General features: G+C 41.7%; 1 protein-coding gene across 1 annotated transcript in view; it reads left to right on the top strand.

Annotated features, from left to right (window-relative positions):
- LOC141916971 (serine/threonine-protein kinase 31-like) overlaps positions 1-22,970 on the top strand; it is a 38,266-nt gene extending 15,296 nt beyond the window's left edge. Inside the window, 17 exon segments of the mRNA XM_074809972.1 lie at positions 445-562; positions 7,267-7,446; positions 9,963-10,079; positions 11,597-11,716; positions 12,210-12,341; positions 13,348-13,449; positions 14,403-14,483; positions 14,834-14,959; positions 15,652-15,733; positions 15,736-15,773; positions 16,014-16,025; positions 16,028-16,102; positions 16,916-17,065; positions 18,779-18,904; positions 20,736-20,804; positions 22,703-22,883; positions 22,886-22,970. Coding sequence (XP_074666073.1) covers positions 445-562; positions 7,267-7,446; positions 9,963-10,079; positions 11,597-11,716; positions 12,210-12,341; positions 13,348-13,449; positions 14,403-14,483; positions 14,834-14,959; positions 15,652-15,733; positions 15,736-15,773; positions 16,014-16,025; positions 16,028-16,102; positions 16,916-17,065; positions 18,779-18,904; positions 20,736-20,804; positions 22,703-22,883; positions 22,886-22,923 — 1,747 coding nt within the window. The 3' untranslated portion in view covers positions 22,924-22,970.
- Positions 22,971-23,492: the final 522 nt, after the last annotated feature.

Raw genomic sequence — 23,492 nt, 5'->3', positions numbered from 1 at the left:
AAGGATTTTTTTGATTCTAAAGTATTCTTTTCCAGCAAGAAATGTGTTGCAGTCTGATTTTGTGGATGTGATTTGGCATGTCTATGTGTGGATAATCCAAATTCTAATTTCTGTAATACAGTCAAAAACTGCAGAACCACTATGACACTTTAAATTTACAGTGGCGATAGGATTCCCACCGTTATCAACAGTCATGCAGTGTTTCTTCCGTTGTCTGATAGTGTGGGCATATTCTTATACTGTAAAGGGTGCTGTATTTGTGCACGGTGGCCATGTCATAGGAGTAGAGGTTAAAACCAGAATTTGCTTTTTCACTCGTTCCTAGTCAGGCATATGTATTGTGATATTCACACTTTGCAGGGATTAACACTTTTTTGTATCACTTTCCACATTGTGTATGTGGTGTTTGGGTGTGAGCTGCTGACTTGCTTTTCTTTCTGCTAGGATGAAAGAGTTGATTATCAAGAGAGATGAGATGCAGCAGAACTTGTGTTCGGCAGTGAAAGAATTCATTTTGGAAGTGGATCAACTGCCCCTCTCTGAGCGCTCGAGAACGTCACAAGTAAGGAGGTTGCTTTTATCAGTTTTGCTTCTGGAGCACTGGGAACTTGTGGAGGGTGTTTCTTAAATGTTAAATGTTTTGTAGTTGGAGACCTCGACAGCAGCAAGTGGAGCTTTAGATAACACTTCTGAGTTAAGTTGTACATCTGACACCTGTGGTTCTCAGTGCTACTTGTGATCTTGGTGTCCTAGATGTTTTGTTACTAGAGGCAAGTCATTATCTAGATCCTGGATTTGAGCAGCAGCTTTCTGAGCCCTTTCTGTTAAGGTGGCTGTGTAGTTTGGACTAGTGTAGCAAAGTGTAAAATGTTTAAAACATTTTTTTTTTTAAGGTGAGAGTTAAACACTACAGAAGCATGTGTTTATCCCAAGGGTGTCTTTCCCTCACAGCCAACCCAGTAACGGGAAGTAGGGAAGTAGACAGGGAAACAGGCTCTGTAGAGGCAGTAAGAACTTCTGAAGAGGACTTTACCAATAGAAACACCAAGTTGGTGCTTCTGGGCTTTGCCATTAGAAATAATTTCTTTTCATCTTTTTAACTTTAGAAGTATTACTTCCTTTTATTTTGTCTGTGCAAGTGTGTGTGGAGAGGGGAAGAAGGTTGGCAATAGTTTGACAGCTTGTCTGCGCCAATTCCAGAGATGAATTTGTCCACAGGTGTATGAGATTGGGTTTGTAGGAAAAGTCACCACGACTACAGGCTGCACTTACATTTGTATCAGGTTGGAACAACATTAATAAATGGAAGCATTCAAATTTTTATGGAATTACTTACTCCATTTCTAATGGAATTATTTTTCAAAAAATGTTTTGATACACTTATATTTTGATTCTAGTCTGATATACAGATTGGTGTCTAATTGGAAAAGATACTGGATGGCTAGCATTTCGTGGCTCTCTGTCACTGGAGGCCCTGTGTGGATCCTGTTCCTCCTGACAGAGGAAAGCTGTACTGTATCGTACGGGGTTTTTCTGTTTTATGGTTGTGGGGTTTTTTGGTATGTGTTTAAAGGTTAGGCCGTGCTAATCCACTAGGTGGTAGGCATTAAGCATCTTCTAGATAATCATACTGCAGGGATATTTTAAAAGTTTTTTGAAAATACTTGAAGGAGTACTGGAATGCTCCTAGGTGTGTTGCGTGAATGTTGTGCTTTAGCTTAACTGTGTTGATGATTCTCTCTTGTATCAGCAGCTGGAAAATCAAAATAGTTTTCCCAAGTAGGGAAATAAACGGGTTTTTACCAAGTATCAGTGAGAACTGCAATTTCGTAGAGCTGAAAAGGTCACGCTGTGCTGTCCTAGAGAAACAAGAGTTTTTCCCAATATCTCTCAGAAGAATGGGACGCTAATGGCCCTCTCACTGAGGCTGTGTGTTGCAAACCTCTCTTCTGCATCACACATCTCTTCTGACTTACATCTTATACCTTCCAGTGAGAACGGTTGTTGGCCTGAGCTACAAATTCCAACAGCTTCAGCTGCAGCTGTTTAGCTGGTTAGGACCAAAGTAAACAGATGGTGAACTCCGTGCTTTCCAAGTGATAGTACTGCATTGGTCAAGAGGAAGGCTGAGAGTGTGGGCATACGCATCAGTTACTCTGAGGCAAGCTAGGGTGGGAGCTGAGCGGCTGTCAGTGGGTCTGTGTTAGCTGTCTGTGAGCATGTTCCCTCTGCCCCATGGGTAGTGTGTAGTAGCTTGTTCTGCTCCTTTTGACTTACTGCGCTTACAGATAGTGTCTGGGACGAGTGCATGTGGGCCACTGAGCTGTCCTCAGATGGTCACTTGTTACCCTTCTGGAGCCGACTTCTGTATCCGTGCGCTGGTGAAGTTGCTAATGCTCTAGGGAAGTGTGTTTATAGTAAGAAAAATAAATGGGAAGAAATGGGATGTAACTTACAGGATTCTTTCCTTGAGGACAGCCTGATGGAATGCATGCAGGTACTCTTCTGGTGTGACTAGTGCTATTATTTTTGTAAACGAGGTGTGATACTGGATGTGAACCTGCTGCTGAGCACTTTTCTCAGTTCTGTTACCCACCTCTGGCGGCTGTTTAACGGGCTGATTGATTGGGTTTTTTTTTTCTCCCGCCTTCAGACTGTTCTTTTGAACCTGGCTTCTCCCTTGCTGTGCCGTTTTCTATCCATGTGTATTAATATCCAGCTGTTCAGAAAAGAATGTGAGAAAAATCTGTTATGGGCTTGAATGATTTAAATAGCCTCCATAAATTTAGCACAAACCTCCTCCTCATATTAGCTTATAGCCAAGCGTATTTGTACAAAGCTCATGTCACCTGGTGCAGTTGGAAACCGATGTTTTAAATGATTGATTGTACTGAATATGCTGTTCAGTGTAGTACCTATTGCCTTGAAAGTGGTTTTATAATTTTTATAAAATACTGTTTGGTGGTGGTTGTTTGGTTTTCTGGGTTTTTTTGTCACCATAGTTAGTTAGTCACAATGCCCGGCAATTTTTATGCTTTTGGCCCCAGTCTGAACCTTCGCTGTGCTGTATCTGTAGAGCTGGGGCCTGGCTGTGGCATCATCACATGTAGTTCTACAGAAGTGGTCAAGGCTCGCTTCCTGACCTCTGCAGTACCTGCAGTCCTCAGCGAGGGGCGGGTGTTGCTGCTACGTTCTGGCCTGTGGTGGTAGCGTCAGCCTGTTCTGCTTCAAGTTATATTTGGTTGCTCATACGACCTCTGTGTTTCAAGTGCCTAAAAGGCTCCTGACAGGTGACTTTAAGTTCTGTCATACTGCTTTTTCCACAGGATTGGCAGTTGAGTCTGAACGGATGCACAGATGAAAACCTCTCTTGAGAGGAGAGAGGTGTTTTGGTGTTTTCCTTCATTTGCATGACCTAGGTGTTTTTTGGAAAGGTCTGTGGTATTTAGCTCATATTTTAGGATCTGAGAGAAGGAAAAAAAAAAAAAAAGTGAAGTGCTCTATATAAGTAAACTGTCAGCAGCCTTTCTCAGGGTTTCTTCAGTCACCTTGTTGGGAATGATGTGGGCAAGGAAAATGATGGATTTTTGAAAGCTCAAGTATGCTATTTATTACAAAAGCACAGGTTCCTCCTGTCAAATGAAGGGGGAAGGGGATACCAACAGGATTGTGGTACCTAAGCCAAGGGTTGGCATGGTGTTGCCCGGGGGTGGCAGTCCTCATGAGAACATTTACACCGCTCCCGGGAGCGTATCTGAAATACTTGTACACCAGTATACACAGTATGAGAAGCAAACAGGGTGAACTGGAAGTGTTGGTCAGCTCCCAGAGCTACGGTCTCATTGGTGTTAGTGAGACTTGGTAGAATGAGTTCCATGCTGGGAGTCCTGGAATGGAGGGCTGCAGGCTGTTCAGGGGGGTTAGAGCAGGCAGGCAAGGTGGAGGTGTCACACTATACGTAAGGGAGAGGTTTGATTGCACAGGGCTTACGGTTTGTGATGATGTGGTTGAGAGCTTCTGGGTAAGGGTTAGGGGGATGGAAAACAAAGGAGGGGTTGGAGTGGGTGTCTACTACCGATCACCCAGCCAGGATGTAAGCACTGATGAGTTATTCTATAGGCAATTAGGAGAAATTTCTGGATCGGTAGCCCTTGTCCTTATGGGAGATTTCAACTTTCCAGAGATCATCTGGGAATATCATACTGCTGTGATGAGCAGCTCTTGGAAATTATTGAAGTTTGTAGGTGATAACATCTTGTCACAGGTACTCAGTGAGCCAGCTAGGAAAGATGCCCTCTTAGACTTGCTGTTAGTGAATAGAGAAGGACTCGTGGGGGACGTGATGGTAGGTGGCTGTCTTGGCCACAGTGATCATGAAATGGTTGTGTTTAAAATTTTCAGTGTAAGGAGAAAAAAGGACAGCAGAGTTGCTACCCTGCACTTCAGGAGAGCAAACTAAGCTATTCGGGGACCTACCTGGCAGAGTACCCTGGGAATCTGCTTTTGAGGGCTTAGTCTGTGAGTGTTAGTTTTTAAGAACAACCTTTTAGAAGCACAGGAGCAGGCGATTCCACTGTGTCCTAAGTTGAGCAAGCGGGGCAGAAGACCAGCTTGGCTGAACAGGGAGCTCTCCCTGGAGCTCAGGAGGAAAAAGAAACTTTTTTATGATCTCTGGAAGCGAGGTCAGGCTTCACAAGGAAGAGTACAGAGCTGTGGTTCCTTTATGCAGGGAGAACACAAAAGGCCAAAGCTCAATTAGAGTCGGGACTGGCCAGGGTTGTTCCAGACTTTCCATTTGTGGACACTGAAACTGTAAGGGACCAGCTGTATCAGCTGAATGTTCCCAGGTCCATGGGACCTGATGGGATTCATCCCAGAGCACTGAAGGAGGTAGCGGATGTTATGGCAGGACCCTTCTTGATCATCTGCCAAAAGGTCTGTCCGGTGAATGTGGGGAAGTCCCTGCTGGCTGGAAGCTGGCCAGTGTTACTCCAATCTATAAAAAGGGCGTGAGGGAACTACAGCCTAACTACAGCCCTGTTAGTCTAACTTCAGTCCCTGGAAAAATTACCGAGAAGATTATACTGGGTACTACTGAAAGGCATTTAAAGAGTAATGCAATCAGGCACAGTCAAGGAAAGTCCTGTTTAACTAGTTTGATACCCTTCTATGATGGGGTCACCCACCTAGTGGATGAAAGGGATGTGGTGGATGTAATTTTTTTCTGGATTTGAGCAAGGCTTTTGATACTGTCCCTCACAGTATCCTTCTGGACAAGTCCAGCCGTTGGATGAGCGGGTTGATGGTGCACTGGGTGAAGAACTGGCTGAAGGGCGGAGCTCAAAGGGTTGTAGTGAATGGCTGGCAACTGGTCAGCAGCAGTGCTCCACAGGGTTTAATTCTAGGACCAGTTCTGTTCAGTATATTTCTTAATGATCTGGATGCAGGAGTTCAATGCACCCATTAGCAAGTTTGCTGTTGACTCCTGAGGGACAGGAGGCCTTGCAGAGGGATCTAGATAGGTTGGTGCGTTGGGCTGTGGTTAACGGGAGGAAATTTAACAAGTCAAAATGCTGGGTTCTGCACCAGAGTAATGGAGTAACAGCAGGCAGAAGTACAGATTGGGAAAGGAGTGGCTGGAGAGCAGCCCTGCAAGGGGACCCGGGTGCCGGCTGACAGCAGGCTCAACATGAGTCAGCAGTGCCCCGGCAGCCAGCAGGGCAAACCCCGTCCCGGGGTGCATCGGACATAGCATAACCAGCTGGTCAAAAGAGGGGATTATCCCCCTGCATTCAGCATTGCTGCAGCCTCACCCTGGGTACTATGTGCAGTGCTGCGCCCCACAGTTTCAGAAGGATGTGAAGGTACTAGAGTGCATCCAGAGGAGGGAAACAAAGCTGGTGACAGGGCTGGAAGGAATGTCCTGAGAGGAATGTCTAAGGACTTGGGGCTTGTCTAGTTTGAAGAAAAGGAGGCTGAGGGGTGACCTCACTGCTCTCTACAGCTTCCTGAGGAGGGGAAGTGGAAGGGGAGGTGCTGAGCTCTTCTCCCTGGAATCCAGCGATCAGATGCATGGGAATGGTTCAGAGCTGCACCAGGGAAGGTTTAGACTGGACATCAGGAAGCATTTCTTTACTGAGAGGGTGGTTGAACATTGGAACAGGCTTCCTAGAGGGTCAGTTGGTGCCTTTCAGTGTTTGAGGCATTTGGACATGCCTCAATGCCCTTAATAACATGCTTTGACTTTTGGTGAGCCCTGAACTGGTCAGGCAGTTGGGCTCATATGATTGTTGTAGTTCCCTTTCAACTGAAATAGTCTAGTCTATTCTAAATCCCACTGTTTAGGGAGAATTTTCTCTTTCAAACTACAGCAAATTGCAGGCAAAGACCAATGTAGTGCTCAAGTATTTTTCAGCATGTGACTTTCCACCCAGGCGCAAGGAAGGCAGCTTTCTGTCAGGACATTGTCTCCACTGGTAACTGATAGATTCTTCCCTGAGCTCGCTTGTTCTTCAGGTCGTTTGACAGACTGCCCTTTGTTTAAAAGTGATTTCTGTTTGCCCTGAGCTTTAGCCTCAATGCCTTTCCCTTATGTGTAGCATTTCAGTTTCTTCTCCAATACAAGTCAAAAGGAGGTGGACCCTTTGCTTCATACACCTGCAGAATAAGTTTGCAGACTGTAAAACTTGTTTGAAAGGGCCTTCAGGTGTCAGAGATGTAGGTAATTGTTGTTTCATCTAGGGATCAGCATGGTGATGAAGTGCACCAGAAGAGATTTGACTTCTGAAGGGAGGGATCAGTCCAGAAGCATTTCTTGGGTGTCTGGCTGCTCACCTTGTTTCTTAGTACAAGTTCACTTTGTTTTCTGAATTTGAGCAGTTCTATGAGGAGCATTATAAATTGAACCCCATTTTGCTCTTTGTCCTGATGGGTATGACTTTGAAGTCCAATCCATAGGGAACAAAAGACTAGAATACAAATGACTTCTTATGAGCTGTTAAACTTTTAGTGGTGTCTTTTCCTTCTGTGTTTTCTGATTTCTGTGTGAGATCCTTTTCGGCGTTGTGTTTTCTGGTAGCTATACTGCAACTAGATCTGAGAGGGAAGTGGACTATAGAAGGAGGCTTTTGTAGTAGAAATAATTTTATGCTAACAGGTAGTGCTAACTTTTTCTGTGTTAAATGTCTTGGTTTTTATAGCTAGTATACTGTCACAAATTTATTCCAGTTTGCAAACCTGTTTTTGTTTGATTCACTTGACACACAGGAACTGTCTGCTTCTCTGGAGGCTGTGTGTGGTCAAGTTTCTGAAGCAGATGACTCCGAGGAGGCATTTCAACAGTTCTTGAAGAGCAAGAGCGATAAAATGCAGAAATTAATTTATGTCAGAAATGCTACAGACACAGCTCTGCAAGTTCTCGCTGACTGGTTCAGCGGTATCTTAAAGGTAAGGCAAACAGTCAGTCTTTCCTGTTGGTGTAGAAGATGAAGTATGACACTGTCTAACCGAGCTTGCGAGGAGAGGCGTCAGTAGGGACAACTACCTATGGCAGCAGGGAGATTGTGTAGATGAGCTGTGGCACTAAATGACAGTGGCTCAATACAGAGGGAAAGGTAATGTGTTGCAGAACAGAGTGTAATTTACCTTTGTCCTTAGTGTACCTTTGCAGTGAGCCAGGGCTTACGCTTTCTTAGGAAAGGACATCTTCTGTATAAAGATCAGGACTTACGCAAGTGTAACTTTTGTATGGGTGTGCCATATCTCTTCATTGTGTGACTGAAATGCTTTAATTAGTCCTTTCAAGTGGCCTTTGGATAGAAAGACTTCAGATTTTAAAAGTTTCTAGTTCATAAACACTGCTGAAAAAGGTGATGAAAGATCACTACAAAGAAGCTGCCAATCTGACTTGACGTGATGTAGGTACAGGCTGCAGAGAAATACATAATAGATTTTCCTTTTCCTCATTGAAATACCGAGTGTGGAGAATTTATTGTCCCCTTCTATTTGCATGTCCTGCAGTATTTTCTGGAATACCATTATGATGCTGTGTCTCTTCAGTCGTGAGTTGAGTGCATGTTACTTGTCTTAAAAGGAGATGGATGGTGGAAGTGGCTTACCATCCATTGAGTTCTGCTTGTAAAGAAAGTGTAAAGCAGGGAGGTAACTTTGTGGCTTTCCTGTCTCTGTGCTTAACATCTATGTTCTCTCTCAGTTTGGGACTCTTGATCTTCCTGGGAAGACTGCGAGCTGCTCTCCCTCCATTCCTGCAGGCCCAGCTTCCTTGATCTCCTTGTTGCACTTGGGTGTAAATGTTCTCAGTTTGTGTCAGCGTAACCTTCCTGCCCATGTGAACTGTACATAATCCACAAGGGTCATGCCCTTTCACAGCGAATAGTTTCTCTGCCCTTGCATTTCATTGTACCCAGCGCATTTACTGTGGCCAGACGCTGTCACGAGTGACTGTTCTTTGACCTGATGATGAATGCTGCTCGGCAGCAGTGTAGCCTTGTGCATGTCATGTGCAGTATCGTGTTAATGAATATAATGTCTTGCAAATGTTTATAATCATGTCAGTTATTAGAGAGAGTGAGCAAACCTGCAGATGGGTTTCTGTGATTGCTGGGTGCAATTCAGCATGCTATTCTGCAGGTGTGAAAGTGAGTAAAGGTGGTTAGTGTGGTGATGAACTTGGCTTTACCTGTTTCAAATCTGAACTTCTCCACAGAGAGCTCAGAGACACAGGAAATGTGCAGACTTTTGGCATGGGTTGGTAAAGCACTGCTAGGTAGACCAAGGAAGAAATTTTCATTTTCGTATCTTAATAATTTCAGCTTTTGATATTCAATTATTCTGTTGCAATTTAACTTCTAGCTCCTTTTTAAAAAAGTGTGAGCAGTCATGTAGAGGAAATGCTTCTTTGAAGAGTTTCCCCTCCCTGTGTTTTAAATAGATGCTCCTCTTCCTCTCTTTCTGAATCCAGATTAGTCTCACATAGGATCAATCAGAACCTACAATATGAAGTGGGTCAATGACAGACAAGGAAGTTTTTGGACACTGGATGGCTCCTTTCCAGTCTGCAACTCCAGGCTTTGGGGAGCAACATACTGTTTGAACTTGCACTGTTAAAGTTTTTATTTTTAATTCCTTTAAGGTTAAGGTAATAAAATATTTTCACAATTTTCAGTGGAATACCCGTGCTTGATAGGTAAATGAACAAGGTGGAGTTTGCAGGTTTCTGTCATGACTGTGTATCTTGCATGTTAAATACAGGACCGTGTTTTCATTTCAGTTCTGGTTGCCAGTGTAACATCTCTTCTGCAGATATGAGTAACAGAACTGCTGACAACATCCAGTGTAATTATAATATCATCTTACTGATTTTTCTGTGGCACCCTCTGTATCTTGTATCTTGAAGCTAAAGTTGCTTCTGACTTCTATGAAAACACAGAGGGTTTCCTGGTGAAATCTTTAACCTTGTTTCACAGTTGATAAAATGTGAAATAGATCACAGGATATGTCTTTATCTCAGGTAGACTACACGGGAATGGAAAGCCCACTCGCTAGTGAAGCTGCCATCTCGTGTATCACTGTATGGACAGCACGCATGTTGATTTTTGACATGAAACTCAATAGGACAAGGATTGGGATTCTTCTACTGTTTCATTTTTGGTAAAAATCAAAATGAGACTAGGAGAATAAAACCTGATCAAGGCAAGAATTGACTTTCTTCCTGCCTGGTAGACTAACTCTGTTCTAGAAGTCGTTAAATCACTCAAGTGTGAGGCAGTTAAAAGTGAGATCTGACACAAATCCTGGCTAGCTTCCCGGTAGTGCTGACTCTTTGTATTTCTTGCTTGGTTTTGATGTCTGCTTGCTAACTTCTTCCTTTCAATTGCAAGGCTGGCTTGTTTGGTTTGGTTTGGTTGGTTGTTTTTGTTCTTTTTTTTTTAATCTATTTGAAGTGTTTTGATCTGATGTCAGAAGCATCTTCAAATTCAGAGGAACTGGTTGGCAGTGCGGATGAAATTCTCAGAAAGGTTGAGTTGGCTATTTGTGAAGAACTGAATATCGACTTAAATGTAAGTTCTAATCATGCCTGCTGTGTCGTGACTTCTATATATTTTATACATCTTTGATTTCAGTTTAAAGCTCTTCTTATTGTATCGGGTGAGTTTATTTCACAGAATCACAGAATCATCTAGGTTGGAAAGGACCTTGAAGATCATCTAGTCCAACCTTTAACCTAGCATTGGCAGTTTCCAACTACACCACATCCCTCAGCGCTATGTCGACCCTACTCTTAAACCCCTCCAGCGATGGGGACTCCACCACCTCCCTGGGCAGCCCATTCCAATGCCTGACTACCTGTTCTGTAAAGAAATGCTTCTTAATATCTAGTCTAAACCTTCCCTGGTGCAACTTGAGGCCATTCCCTGTTGTCCTATCACTCATTACTTGGTTAAAGAGGCTCATCCCCAGCTCTCTGCAACCTCCTTTCAGGGAGTTGTAGAGGGCCATGAGGTCTCCCCTCAGCCTCCTCTTCTCCAGACTAAACCCCCCCAGTTCCCTCAGCCGCTCCCCATCAGACCTGTGCTCCAGACCCTGCACCAGCTTCGCCTTATTTGCTACAAGGCGGCATCTTTTTTTGTGGCAACGTGATAAAAACTCACTCAGGCTGCTCCCCAGAGAGAAGAGAATGTGGCAGCAAAGAGCTTTGGGTTACAGGAATTTAGCTGTATGTATGACTTAACTAAGCTGTATGTATGGCTTAGCTAAGAAACTGGGGAAACTCGTTCTTCCCTTTCTATGTGCAGAGAAGCTTTCTTTGAACTGTACTGAGTTTGGTATTTGTGTTGAAAACACACGTGATGAAAAGTAAATTTCTGTTTAAAATAGTGGGATTGCTTCTCTGGGTGAATGTGTATGGATAATTTTTTTTTTTTCCCCAGTCCTATGAGATGAATGGTTTTTAACTGCTTTCATTTTACATGGGACAAGTGTTCTTGCCTTACTGATGGTAATTTTCTATGCTTCTGTTAGTCTTTTTCCCAGTTATTTACCTTTTCTGATAAGCATTTCCTCCATTTTCTTTTGCTAACTCTGAGATACTTCCATTGTCTCTGCAGTGAGAGTCCCTGCTGTGCCAGAGAATAGCCACGTCAGCAGAAGTTGAACTTGTCCTTTGATGTAGCATCATACTAACAGCAAACCATTAGTTTAGTCTGCTTGTGACTGCTTTCTGTGATAGAACCAGTGACTCTCACTTAGAAGAATGGTTGCATGCTTTAATATTTCATATCTATTTAACTGTGCTATCCTAAAAAAAAAAATCTGTCACAGCATGTGGAGTAAGAAATTGGACTTCTGCATGGAAGTGCCAATCAGTTTTATTCTGTTGAAACCATTGGATGACCTCTTAGACTTGCGAACTTCCCTTTTAGGATCTCTTTAAGAAGAGAGAGAAAAATCTGGTAACTGATTTTTTTTTCCATTAACAATGGAATTTCTCAGTAAAGGTTTTACATCGTAAATGTTGGTGTGTATGAATGAAGAACAACTCTCATTCTTTAATTTCCCTCTGCGTAATTAAATCCAGGAGCATGATGAAGCAGAGAAGGGAATAATTATGAGCGCTTACAATAAAGTTATACGTAAAGTTCATCAGGAGCAAAATATGATCGCTGTCATACAGAACAGATACCTGGCCAGCGTTGAGGTGAGTTTATGCCTTATTTCTGCCACACTAATCTATACCAGTAACCATTTCTGACATAATTTATTTTTGAAAGATGTTCTCTTATCTCTTTAGAAGGAAATTCTAGGAGTACGTTGGTGATGAGAGATTGGTTGGGTTAAACCTTAACAATTGCAGTTGTGCATTACCTCAGCCAATGCTTCATTTGATTGAAATCCAAAGATACTTTTTTAAAAAATAAAGCAGTAGAAGCTGGAGTCTCTGGATTCATTACAAATCAGTACAATGTAATTTAAGGGGATTGAGCTTTAAGTAGAATGTTGGTTTTCCAGAAGATTGTTAATGTAATTAAAATGAAACACAATAAAACCCCTCTTCTGTGGGGAAGGGCCCTGGAAAGCTGAATTCAGGTAGGCTTCAGGCAGTTTCTCTAACGCATTGGACTAAAGCATATTAAAATAGAATGCTTGAACACTTTCTGATTTATTTTTTTTTTTTTAAATTTTCCTCCTAGTTCAAAAAACATGCTGAGGAATGGCTGAATAGAAAACCTGATATTAAAAACTTATTATGAATTAAGGAAACTGTGAAGAGCTTAAAGTCCCAGTTAAGGCGGAAGCTGTTTGAAAAGAACAACTTTGAGGAAGTGTGAAAATGTTACAGTGTTGGTGGCTTTGTCTGTTGTTTTTTAAATTGGTTTGGAAACTTTAATTTTGTCTATTCCATGTAAGTGGTAATTATATAGAACAGTTTGTGTTTTCTGGCCTGAATTTTGCCTTTAACTGTGGAGGTTTTACAGGCCCCTGAGACGAAGCCTAAATGGCTTAAAAAGGAAAAAAAAGGTCAGTACATAGCCACTTTTCAGTCCCCAGTCACGGCACTGTGCTTTTAACCAAGTCCCTGTGGTGACGGTTGAACAGTTTTGTCCATCTCTCTTTACTGTGCTGGTTGTGTGATTACTTTTAAGTTTTTACTTTGTTGACAATGCGTGTACCTCCGCTTTGATGACAGAAGTCAGTGTCTGTTCTAGTTTCCAGGGTTCTCCACTACCCTTCAGAGAAGTCCAAAGAATGTAAATATTACCCCTGCTTCAGTGCTGTTTGTTTGATTGCACATTAATCAGTCTGGTCATGCTTAAGGAAAAAAAGAACCTGCATCTGTCTCTCTGTAAGCGTTGTAAAGGGGCAGTAAACTTCCAGGAGGAATTTGAAATGGGACACGCTAATGAAACCCCTTGAGAAAAGGGTTCTTGAATAATGAGGTGACATGAGGAAAAGGCCTGCTTATGGGAGAAAAAAGTGAATGAATTATGGAACCTGGCATTGCTGGCAGATGAATGATGTTGCTGTTACTATATGTGATCAGCTAATTAAAAAAAAAAAAAAGCTCTGTGACTTAGGAAACAAGCAGGCAAATGGCTAGAACATTTGGTGTGTCACATAAATAGAGAGACCAACTTTCTCAGAGATTAGGTTTTAAGAGAATCTCTTGGGTTTCCAGGAAGGAGACTGAGTAAAATACGCATCTGAGAATATGTTCAACTCCAGAACTGTGATGTGGAAGCTGTTTTTTAATCCTGATATAGTAGGTTACTGTTTGGTATGATAGCAGAATGAGAGTTATACACTGTAACTTTGTTATTCCTAATGCAGTCTGATGATTACAATGAGTTTGAAATGAAAAGAATGAAAGAGGAAATTGCTGATCTGCAAAATAGGGTTCTTCAGGAAATATCCAAGGAATAAGAAGAATATGTAAGTATTAAACTACTTAGGCAACTAAAAGAAACCTGTATGAAGCACATCTGCATTTCAATTGTTTTAATGTGCACTCTGGGTAAAACAAAAAATGTGATTTTTATGGTGTTGAATGTTAATACGGCCCTTTTTTTGGTGAAACCTATGGGAGAAGGCATGGAGGCCAATCACTTTTATCTCTGTGTGAACATGGTTTCTTAAACCTTTCCGCCCTTCCCTACGACGTAAGGGGGTGAGGTGAGAAAAAAGATGTGAGCTGTAGTTCTCAAGCCAGAAGAGCTACAGATAAAATTGTAAGCTCAGTTGCTGAAGAAAGACTGTATTTCTTGCAGGAAGGGGAACGTTTCCTTATGACTAGGTTAAAACAGGCTTTTATCCTGAAGTGAAGGAGATCACCCTTCCTCTAAGTCCTTTATATGGAGGGAAGAATTGGAAACCATTGCCTTGTGAGCGAGCAGAAGGGCGCCAGAATTTGTGGTGGCGATATGTCTATCTCCGCAGAGACAACATTTGTGTGTCATAGTTCCCTTGCAGCATTACAGCTCTGTGAGGTCTGGAGATGCATGAGATGCTGGCCTGGTCTGTGTTACTACTTGATTTCTATCTTTCCCCACTTACCCGTGATGAAGTTGTTTTCCTTTGCTTAGGTCTAGTAAAGCCTCTTCTAGAAAAGATGAAATCTTTTCCATGATAGTGTATGAGCTGTTTGGGGCCTTAAGACTACTCACCTTAGAGATTTCAAAAATCTGTCCGTATTGAACTGCTGTATTCTTGTTGTGTGTTGTTTTTTGTTTTTTTTTTTTGTTACTTTGAATAATGTTGTTGAAGGAGGTACAGTCATGGTCAATGTACATTCGAATGTCCTGGGTATACATTGCAAATGTCAGTGTAAGTTTACATATGTCAGAACCTAGTGACCTGAAGCTGTGGGCCTTGTTTCCTTCGTTTAGGAGAAGCTTGCGTATTTGGTACAGAACTGGTTGCCTGAGTTACCGCTTCTTTATCCAGAAGTAGGAATTCTAAACTCTATGGTAAGCAGCGACTGTTTGAGTGCAGTCGGTTATTATTCAGGACACTCTCAAGGCTCTGCACCAGCGATGCTCTGCACAGTCTCTGTTCATTTGGGGGACAAACACCCTGACCATTGTTTGCTGTGTCTTCCTCCTTCTCCCCTTCTTCTGGGAGATGTTCGAGGAATGTATTTCATTAGCTGCCTCATCATGGCCAGCCTCTTGGCAACAGATGCTTTTTAACATGTGCCAGCTGGTTTTGTGCTTCGCTAAGTTGATTGAGGAAGAGGAGAGGTAGTCAAGGCCTCTGAATCTTACCTGCTGTTACATGCCCCGTGCTTACCCTGGATCTGTGTGTGCATGTGCTTCAGGGTTCTGGCGGACTGCTGACATGCAGCCTGGAGCGAGACCTCTTGGGTCTTGAGCCCATGAAGGAACTGAGCACGAAGCGACCTTTAATGTGTTCAGAAATTCAGGGCCAGAAGGTTCTTTTAAAGGTAATGCTGGTGCTGGTTTCAGTTGGCGCTGCAGGTGAGACCTTGGCTTATTAACGTGCTGGTTCCGAATAAACTCTGCTGTTCCTTTCGTATCCCTGTATTTAACAGCCCTTTTCTGATGGCAGAGTTTTTTGCCGGGGCCTGTAGAACATGAAGCATTGTTTTCCTTCTGAATTGCTTCCAGATGTTTTTTTTAACTTCTTTTGAGGACTGTTGTAGTGAACAGTGCTTCCCCTCTACTGTCTGTTCTTTCTGGTAGCTGGTGGATGTTTAATCCTGTTCCTTACTCCTGTCTCTTTGGAGAGGCTGGTTTGTCTTCCTGATGATTTCACTGAGATATTTCAGGAACTGCTGCTTTTCCCTTGCTCTGCTTTTCTACCAATCTGCTAGCAATTGGGAACCGAGGGGATTTAGTATTATGGGAAGCATAGTTGTAAATATTCTTCTTCTTGCTTTTGACTTGTTTCATTTAAATCTCAGATTAGAGACCTGCTCCCTGTTTTGTTGGTACAGACTTTCTAAGAGTTAATAAGAAAATATGGGAACAGTCTATGACCGTTAGAATTGAGTTCTGTGTTCAGAGAAAGTTATTTGATGGCACCTAACAATATGCATTTCTTTAAAAACAGAAAAAGTTCAGTAATGTTACAGGCATTAGGAGTAATAGCTTGGGTGTCTGTTTTGTTTTTAAGGGCTACTTTATATGTGTAAGCTCAGAAGCCAGAGTGATAGAAGGAGTTACCAAGTATCACAGAGCTTGGAATCAGCAGGAGAAATTGGACTATTGCAAGTGTTGTTCCTTCTTTTCTGCAAGGCAAGATTCAAACTGATGATCTTGATTTCTGGTTTAAGCTGAAAGACTTGCAGTTGGACCTTAAAGCTTTAACATATTTCAAGGTGGAGCATTGAATCGGAAAAATATTTCCTTTCTGAGTAAAACTTAGTAAACATAATGAATTGGTTTATCGCACTAGTGCATGTTAAACTTCCCAGTATTCCTGATATTTGAAACATTTATCCTTTTTTTCTGGTTTGTTTTTTTTTGTTGTTAAAGTCTGGTCCTTTGGTGTATATATAATGGTCCCATACTACCCAGGAGCAAGTCTGAGAGCTTTACAAGCTGATACACCGTTAACTTTAGAAGTAAGTATAACAACTTAAACTATCAACATTTTATTTTGTATGTTTGTGAACTGAACTCTTACTGTTTTGCTTTATCTTATGGTGCTGATGCTGCTCCACCAGTGTATTTCCTGTGGTGGCTGACAGTGACTGACAAAGTTGCACAGGATAGCTTGACTGGCATTCTTAGCATCTGGTCAGGCAGTAGTTTATAACTTCCTAAAAGAGATTTTGCTTGGATACACTTTTTTTTAATTGAAATTAATGCCTCAGCTGTATTTCTAGTACATCTTACAAGTACTGGAGTTGAACATGTTAGATGTTCAGGGACAGGCATTCTGTATTGAAGTTTTAGAGCATGCTGTGTGTGCAAATTTTTATTTTTTTTCCCTCTCCTCCCTCACTTGCTCCCTCTCCTTTTCCTTTCCCTCTTCCCCACACAGTGTAGGCAGTTTGGGTAGTCATCCCTTCTCAAAGAAGCAGTAGCTAGAAGTCTTTTCTCTAGTTCTGTTTGACTTGGGCCTACTTGTAAAAGTCCAAGTTGTGTGTGGAGAGATGTGGGGGTTTTTTTGTTTGTTTTCCCCCCCTATTTTTTCATGTTAGTGATATGTTAATCACTGACTGCATTTTTTTTTTTTTTCCCTGCCTGGCTGTGCAAGTCATCATCTTACTGGGAATGAATCCATACTTCATAAAACAGAATTGGCATGAGCTTTGAATGTGTACAGACCTTAAAAAAAAAAAAAGTTTTAGTTCTGGATAGAAACTTACTTGATACTGTGCTTTGTTTTTTCCATGTCAATCTTTTAATAAACATACAAATTAAATCATGAGGAGGCATTAAAAGTGATGAAAGGAGTGGCGCGAGGTCTGCAAAGGTTGCATGGAGCTAATGTAGTACATGGATCTTTGCATGACAATAATGTTTTTGCTGTGAATCGAAAACGAGGAGTCCTCAGAGACTTTGATTTCACAAAATCAGAGGTAAAAAACCCCCATCCTGTAGTGACTTTTTAGTCAGAGCTACATATCAAAACAGACAACTGTGCGATTCAAAGGGTTTATTGATAAACATTGTGCTTAGCAGGGAGACTCCTGTTTCATGTTTCGGGTAGGGTTGGGCAGTTTGAGTCTTGTTGAAGTTTTTGTAAACTTAATCTAATCTTGGAGGGGAAGAAAAGAATTACTGAGTGTGGGCTCTGGTTAAGCAAACCAGTGGAACAAAAAAGAGAAGCTGCAGTAGTTGTTTGCTGGCTGGCTGTCTTGTGTATTTAACGGTAATCAGCATCATCAGAGGCGAGAGTCAGAACTCGTGTTTGAAGAAGGGCTGGCCGAGCTCGTATGAAGTCTTTGCCTCTCTGTTTCATAGGTAATGGGGTTCTCGTCTGTGTTTTAATCTGTTGCGGTATTTGGGAAATTAACAGGATTTTACATGTTGCCTCCATATACCTGTATTTATGTGTACTTAGTCTTCAGTTTCTGTAGTAAAGACTTTCATAGTTGTTCTTGGGAAAAATCTAATATTCTTTAAGAACACAAGCTCTTTTCTTGCTATTCATTGTGTTTACATAGCAGAGTCTCCAATAATGGTGTCTGCTGTAGTCACCTTTTTGACTTTCTAAACTCAAGTTGTTTGAGCTAAACCATTTTTGTGCTAGAGGTCTGCTTCATGCCTATTTAATTTTTAAAATATTAATATGTATTATGTCCTATTAATATAATAAACCTAATAGACATTAATTTTCATTAAGAACCCTTATTTCTGCTTTGGAAATGCATTATCTGTTAATCTCATGAAGAGTGTCAAATGTTTGGACAGCAAAGTGTGCTTCCCTTGAAATAAATTTCAGTTTTTCAACAGAGACATGCTTTAAAAATTTTTGACAGCTGAATTTTCTGAAAGGTCGTGTTCAGTACAGATGGTGTCATTGTGAAAATTGCAAGAGCTGGGGAAGACCGTCTCTCTCTTTACTCCTCCCTGCAGGTATGGGCTGTGCTGAAATGAGCAGCTCATGTGTGATAGAGCAGGAAAGTTCCACCAGTGGTTCACAGCCTGGATCCAGTTTGTGCCCTGGCTATAGGGGTGTCAGTACTGCTCAGTGCTTGTACTTTCTGCGTGATCACAAATGCATGAGTGGAGCTGGTAACTGGTGTGTTACCAAGTACTCTTGGCAGTCTGGAGACTAGTCTTCTTCGGTCTGGCTATAGCTGGTGCTGGCTGCTGTCATGGAAGAGGATAGAAACTCAGGGTCTAGCTTTTATTTTGACAGTAGGCAGTCCTAAAATATGCTGGAACCAGGAGGGAGGAAGCAGCTAGTTTCAGGTAAAGACCGGAAAGGCAGAGAAGAAAAAATAGGAAAGCTGACAGAACTGAACTTTAGAGCTGAAGTTCTCTAAAATGGTGCTAAATGCCTTTTTTTTTTTTTTTCTAATTTAAGAAGTTTTGCAATCTGTACCACCTTATGAGCTTAAATAGTTCTACTATGGAATAGGATCTGCCGTCCTTATTCTTCTGTTACTGTTACAGATGGTAGATGTGTGACGTTACCTCTTTTTTTCCTTTACACACCACTTTTTTGTGATCAGTAAAGGAGGATTTTACATTTCAGTCTGGGTCAGCACAGAACTCTGTGGTAAAGTTGACGCATGTGCTGTTGGTCTTGCTTGAAATCACGGGTACAATTTTTCTCCCCATAGAAAGAACGTGCTGCTGCAAACACTCTGGTTGTCGGTACCCTGAGCTTAGTTTCTCCTGAGCTGAAAATGGGACAGCCAGCTTCTCCAGCCTCTGACACGTACGCTTACGGCTGCCTTCTGTTTTGGGTATGTCATGGCTTGTGCGAGAGTTTCTAGAAATACTACGGAACTGTAGCAGGCTTATAAAGAGCAACAAATGTTATCTCCAACTTCTGCTTTGAACTATTTTGGCTAAATAAGTGTTCATATTTCCAACTGAGAGGTAAGTGTGGAATGAATGGGAGTTACCATTGTGGGCAGAAGACAGTGCATTTTTTCTGTAAATTTTCCTCAAGAGAGGAAAGATGAAAGCAGGGATGGGACTGTCACGTGTTTTGTTGCTGGCAGCAGGGCTTAGACGGGTGTTTTGTTTCTTAGTGTGTGTTATGCTGGGGAGGAGAAAGCAATCTCCTTTCCTGTGTTTGATGGCATGTTGCACAGCATCTCTTCCATCTCCTTTTTGTCTTCTGGCACTCTATGGCTGCCTCCACAAACCAGGGTGTCAGTGCCCCGTGTTCTGAATGGGAAAACTTGAAATCTCCCAGACATGAAAAGCCACAGGCTGCCCGGCAAGTGCTGACGTTCCCAGGCAGTGATTTCACATGAGTGCTTGATATACGGGAGCAGCTTTGCTGGGTACTGGTTGGAGCTCCAGGTACATGGGGGTCTTCCTGGGAAACACTGGTGGTTCTGCCAGCTGCACAGTGATGGCTTCAGTAATCCCTTCTGTGCCACAGCATCTTGGAAACGCTTCGTAACAGAGGTGTCAACTGCAAGTTGATAGGGAGCTGCTGTCACGTACCGGTGCTGAGAACATGAAGCCGGTTCATATAAAAGTCATTCTTCATTATGTTTTATTCCAAATTTAGGAAGCAGTTGCTTCAAATCAAGTAATTTTTCTACTGCTAAAGTGTAGCTTAATATCACAGATCCTTATAATTTATTAACGTGGTATGGTTCGGTTAGAACACTTTCAGTACCACTATCCAGCTCTTCATCTGTTCTAGAAAAAAGGTTTTTATGAGCAGAAGAGAGGTAAAAAAAAAAAAAAAAAGAAAAGTAAAAAACCCCCAAAACCAAAGGCAGTTTTACTAATGGCTGGCTTTTCTTGAAGAGAATATCTGGGATGTGACAAGATCAGCATTCTTCTGAAACCTCATCCCAGTTTGCCAGCTGAATTTCAGGTTAATCCACGTGTAACTCATCTGCAGCGTGGACTTGGTGTTGTATTGATCATTTGATGGAAAACTTTAGCTCAAGTGTTAGTATCATGTTCAACAGTTGCCAGTTTCATGTTGGGCAGCTGAAATTGTGTTCTCCCTCATTAAACAACAGTGCCACTTCTAAAATCGAGACAGTGGTTTTCCAAGTTCTCTGCTGCTCTGTCACAAGCGCCCAGCACTGACTAAACACGTTTCCTTGTGCTGTCTCTGTAATTGTTCAGAATAGAGGCATTTTCAGATTAACCTGCAGGCCGGGTTTTGAAAAAATGCTGTACTTGGGCATGGTTCTAGGCTATAGTAAAGACTGGGGAAATTTTACTTTGTACGGGTACAGGGTTCACATTTGTCTGTCAGAGTGCGCTTACCCCTCAGCATTTCTTAAAGAGGATTATATAATTAAAGGTACAGCTTGGGCATGGACTTCAAGTCATATTTTTAAAAGTTTATTTCTTTTGACCTCAAAGTTTCTTCTGATGCTAACTTTTTTCCCCGTTGTTTCTGTGTAAGGGGAACTTGAGCCCCTTGCATGTTTTACCCTACTGTGAAACTGGGGAAGAAAACATTTCCCTGCCATTTGCCTATAACAATCCATTTTCACTTGAAACCTGGAATCTCCTTGACTGATGTTTGGCTTTGTTAAACTAAAGGGAAAAAAACCCACCAGTGTTATGCATTATGTATCTTTTCATTTACAGCTTTGTGTTCAAAACCAGGAGTTTGGCATAAAAGAAGATGGAACGCCTGAGGTCGATGTGGTTGTCATGGTATGTTAATTGTCAGATGAGGAAGATTAGAGTGCTCTTGGTTAGAAGTGGTTAATTGATTATCTTTTTTTAAAGTCAAACATTGCATTGGAAGCGCTGGGTTGATAAAATGTTCTTAATTGACTGCTTGAATAATTCTAAATAGCATGCACAAATAAAATGATGTTTGAGAAGGTAGAAAACCCCCGAGTTTTCTTAATATTTAACTCCAGTCTCAGGAGGAGCAGCTTCTTCACAGATAACTATTGATCGAATGACACCCAAGTTATAGACTCCAAGGAGGTATTTGAATTAGGAACCTGTCTCTTCTGAAGTCAGGGAATTTGACTTTGTATTTGCAACTAGTAAAATTTTTGTTGTTTTCAGCAAATGTAAAATTGCCCCAGGAAAATAACGTTAAGCTTTAAAATGGGGATATTAATGTTAGGTAACTGCTGAGGAAAAGGAAAGTTTAGAGACAAGCTCTTGTAGCCACTCATTTTGCCATGCCAAGCTTCAGTGTTCAGTGTGTTTCAGCATCCAGTTTTACAGATTTTTATTTTTTAAAAAAAAAGTAAGAGCAAACACAATGGAATGGAGTAGACACGGTGAAATGTTGTCCTACAGCAGTATTCCTTGTGAAATCAATCCAGTTTCCTTAGTGCAAAAAGATGGTGAGAAGGGGATATTTGGTGTTGACAGACATTTGATAATATCATGAAATGCAAATACACAAGTACAAAGCTTGTCAAGCTCTTTAAATGCCCAGACTTTCTTCACTTTTTGCAGAGGAAGTGTGTAGTCGTGGTTCACTCCTGTATTTCATTGCACATGTTTGGATCTTCTTAACTAGAGATTTTCCTTTAAGCATTTTAGATGTTTTCTAAACATTTAACAATCTCTTATGTCTGTAACAGCAACAGTTTTCAGATCTCATCTTTTCACCTAGATTTCAGATTGTTTGGGGAGTGGCTGATTCTCCAGAGTCACTCTGATAATTAGTGGAAGAGTTGGAAATTGTCTGCTTGTTTCTGTCTTCCAGTTTTGACTACATGTGTGCATTTCTTCGCATCACAGTGATTCTTCGGTCTGGGTGAAATGGGGATAGGTGAGAGGTGTACAGGTATCTTGTGCTTGGCTGGTTTATTGACCCTGGGCAGAGGTGTTGCTGTGTTGGGAGACCCTGAACAAGCCAGACTTCCTATGGAAGGATTTTGGTCCCATTGAGTTTTGGTAGTCTACATCTTGAGATCAGTCTTGGAGATTGTGTCTCTTGCAGTCCCCTGCTCCAAATCCAGTGTGTGCTCTTCCTCCCTCAACAGGTGATGTTTATGCATAAGCGTAGCAGCCGTGGTTTTATGTTCTGTGTATGGGGTCTGGCACTGGTCATGTGCTAAGCATTTAGGTATGTAATCCCTTCTGATAAATCCAAAGAGCCTAAGCATAAGTGATGGGTGAACAGCAAAACAGCTGCTGTTGATTTAGGGCCCATTACTTTAGTTTGTTTTCCTTTCTTGTGCTCTTGTAGAGAGATAAAGCAATATGACAGAACTTAAAAGATGAAGTTGTAGAAGGTGAATGATACCTGTTCTGTTCCTTCTCAGTAGAAGGATCAGCATCAGTATTTCTATAACTCGTGGTATTTCAGTGAATTGATATTTTAAAATATAACAACTCACGCTCTTCTGTGAAGTCTGCTGGCGCCAGATTGACAGACCTGGTGCTGAACACTTGCTTTTATTTTGTTGTTAATGAGCAAAGTGTCAAGTGTTGCTGACCATTGGGAATACTGTGGTACAACCTTTTGTGAGGGCTTTGGGCCCTAAGCACTTACAAGATGTGTTCATCAAATAGTTAGTTGTTATTTGTAGTTGAGCTTGGTTTACTTACTGATGAAATCCTTCTCCCTCTGTTTGCAGGATGATAAAGTTAAATCTCTTCTCCTGGATTGGTTCTGCCGTAACAAACCGATGGCTGAGCAGGTGCTGAGGGATGATTGCTTCCTTGAGGTGGATACGATTCCAGTTTCACCACAACCAGGTGAAGAACCTGAGCCGTGTAAAGACCATGATTCTGAGAAGACAGATGGGGGAAAAAAAAGTGATTAACTGAGGAGAATGGAGCAAACCCTACTCAATAGATGTGAAACTTTTTCATCAGTTGTTTGATGGAGACTTCTGTTTTTGTTTGGTTGTGAAATCGTTGTCCTGATCTGAAATTTCAAAATATAAAAGGTTTGGTAGGTGCAGTCATGTTTTGTGATTACGCAGTCTTCACTGCATTTTCTTTTAAACGCATTCTATTCTACGTAAGTGTTCAGGGGTATAAGTGTGGTGTTACTGACTGTGTTCTTAGTTTGTCAGCCTTTTTCTTTGTCCGTTATATAGGCTTTAAATTTACAGAGAACAGTCTTGTTAGATGCCAGAGATCTTAAAGATGAACCTTTAGTAACTTGGTTTTGTATCCAGTTTTCTACCCTTCATGCTGTGATTCCAGATATGTTCCTCTTAAAGATGCTCTAGGTGCACCTTTTTGCTGGAGTATTTTTGTTATGGCATAGTTAAGATGTTCTTACAGCAGCTGCCTTCAAGATTTAAGGAAAAAAAAATAGTACTGCTTTGAGAACTGGTAAAGGAAGTGGAGGGCAGCCTGCCTCTTCTCTGTTCTGCATTTGAATAATACAGTTGGCTTTATAGAGAGCAGACATCC

Source organism: Strix aluco, chromosome 33 (genome assembly GCF_031877795.1).
Source record: "Strix aluco isolate bStrAlu1 chromosome 33, bStrAlu1.hap1, whole genome shotgun sequence".
Lineage (NCBI taxonomy): Eukaryota > Metazoa > Chordata > Aves > Strigiformes > Strigidae > Strix > Strix aluco.
Note: the sequence above shows the minus strand (reverse complement) of the source record. Positions and strands in the feature narration are given on the sequence as shown.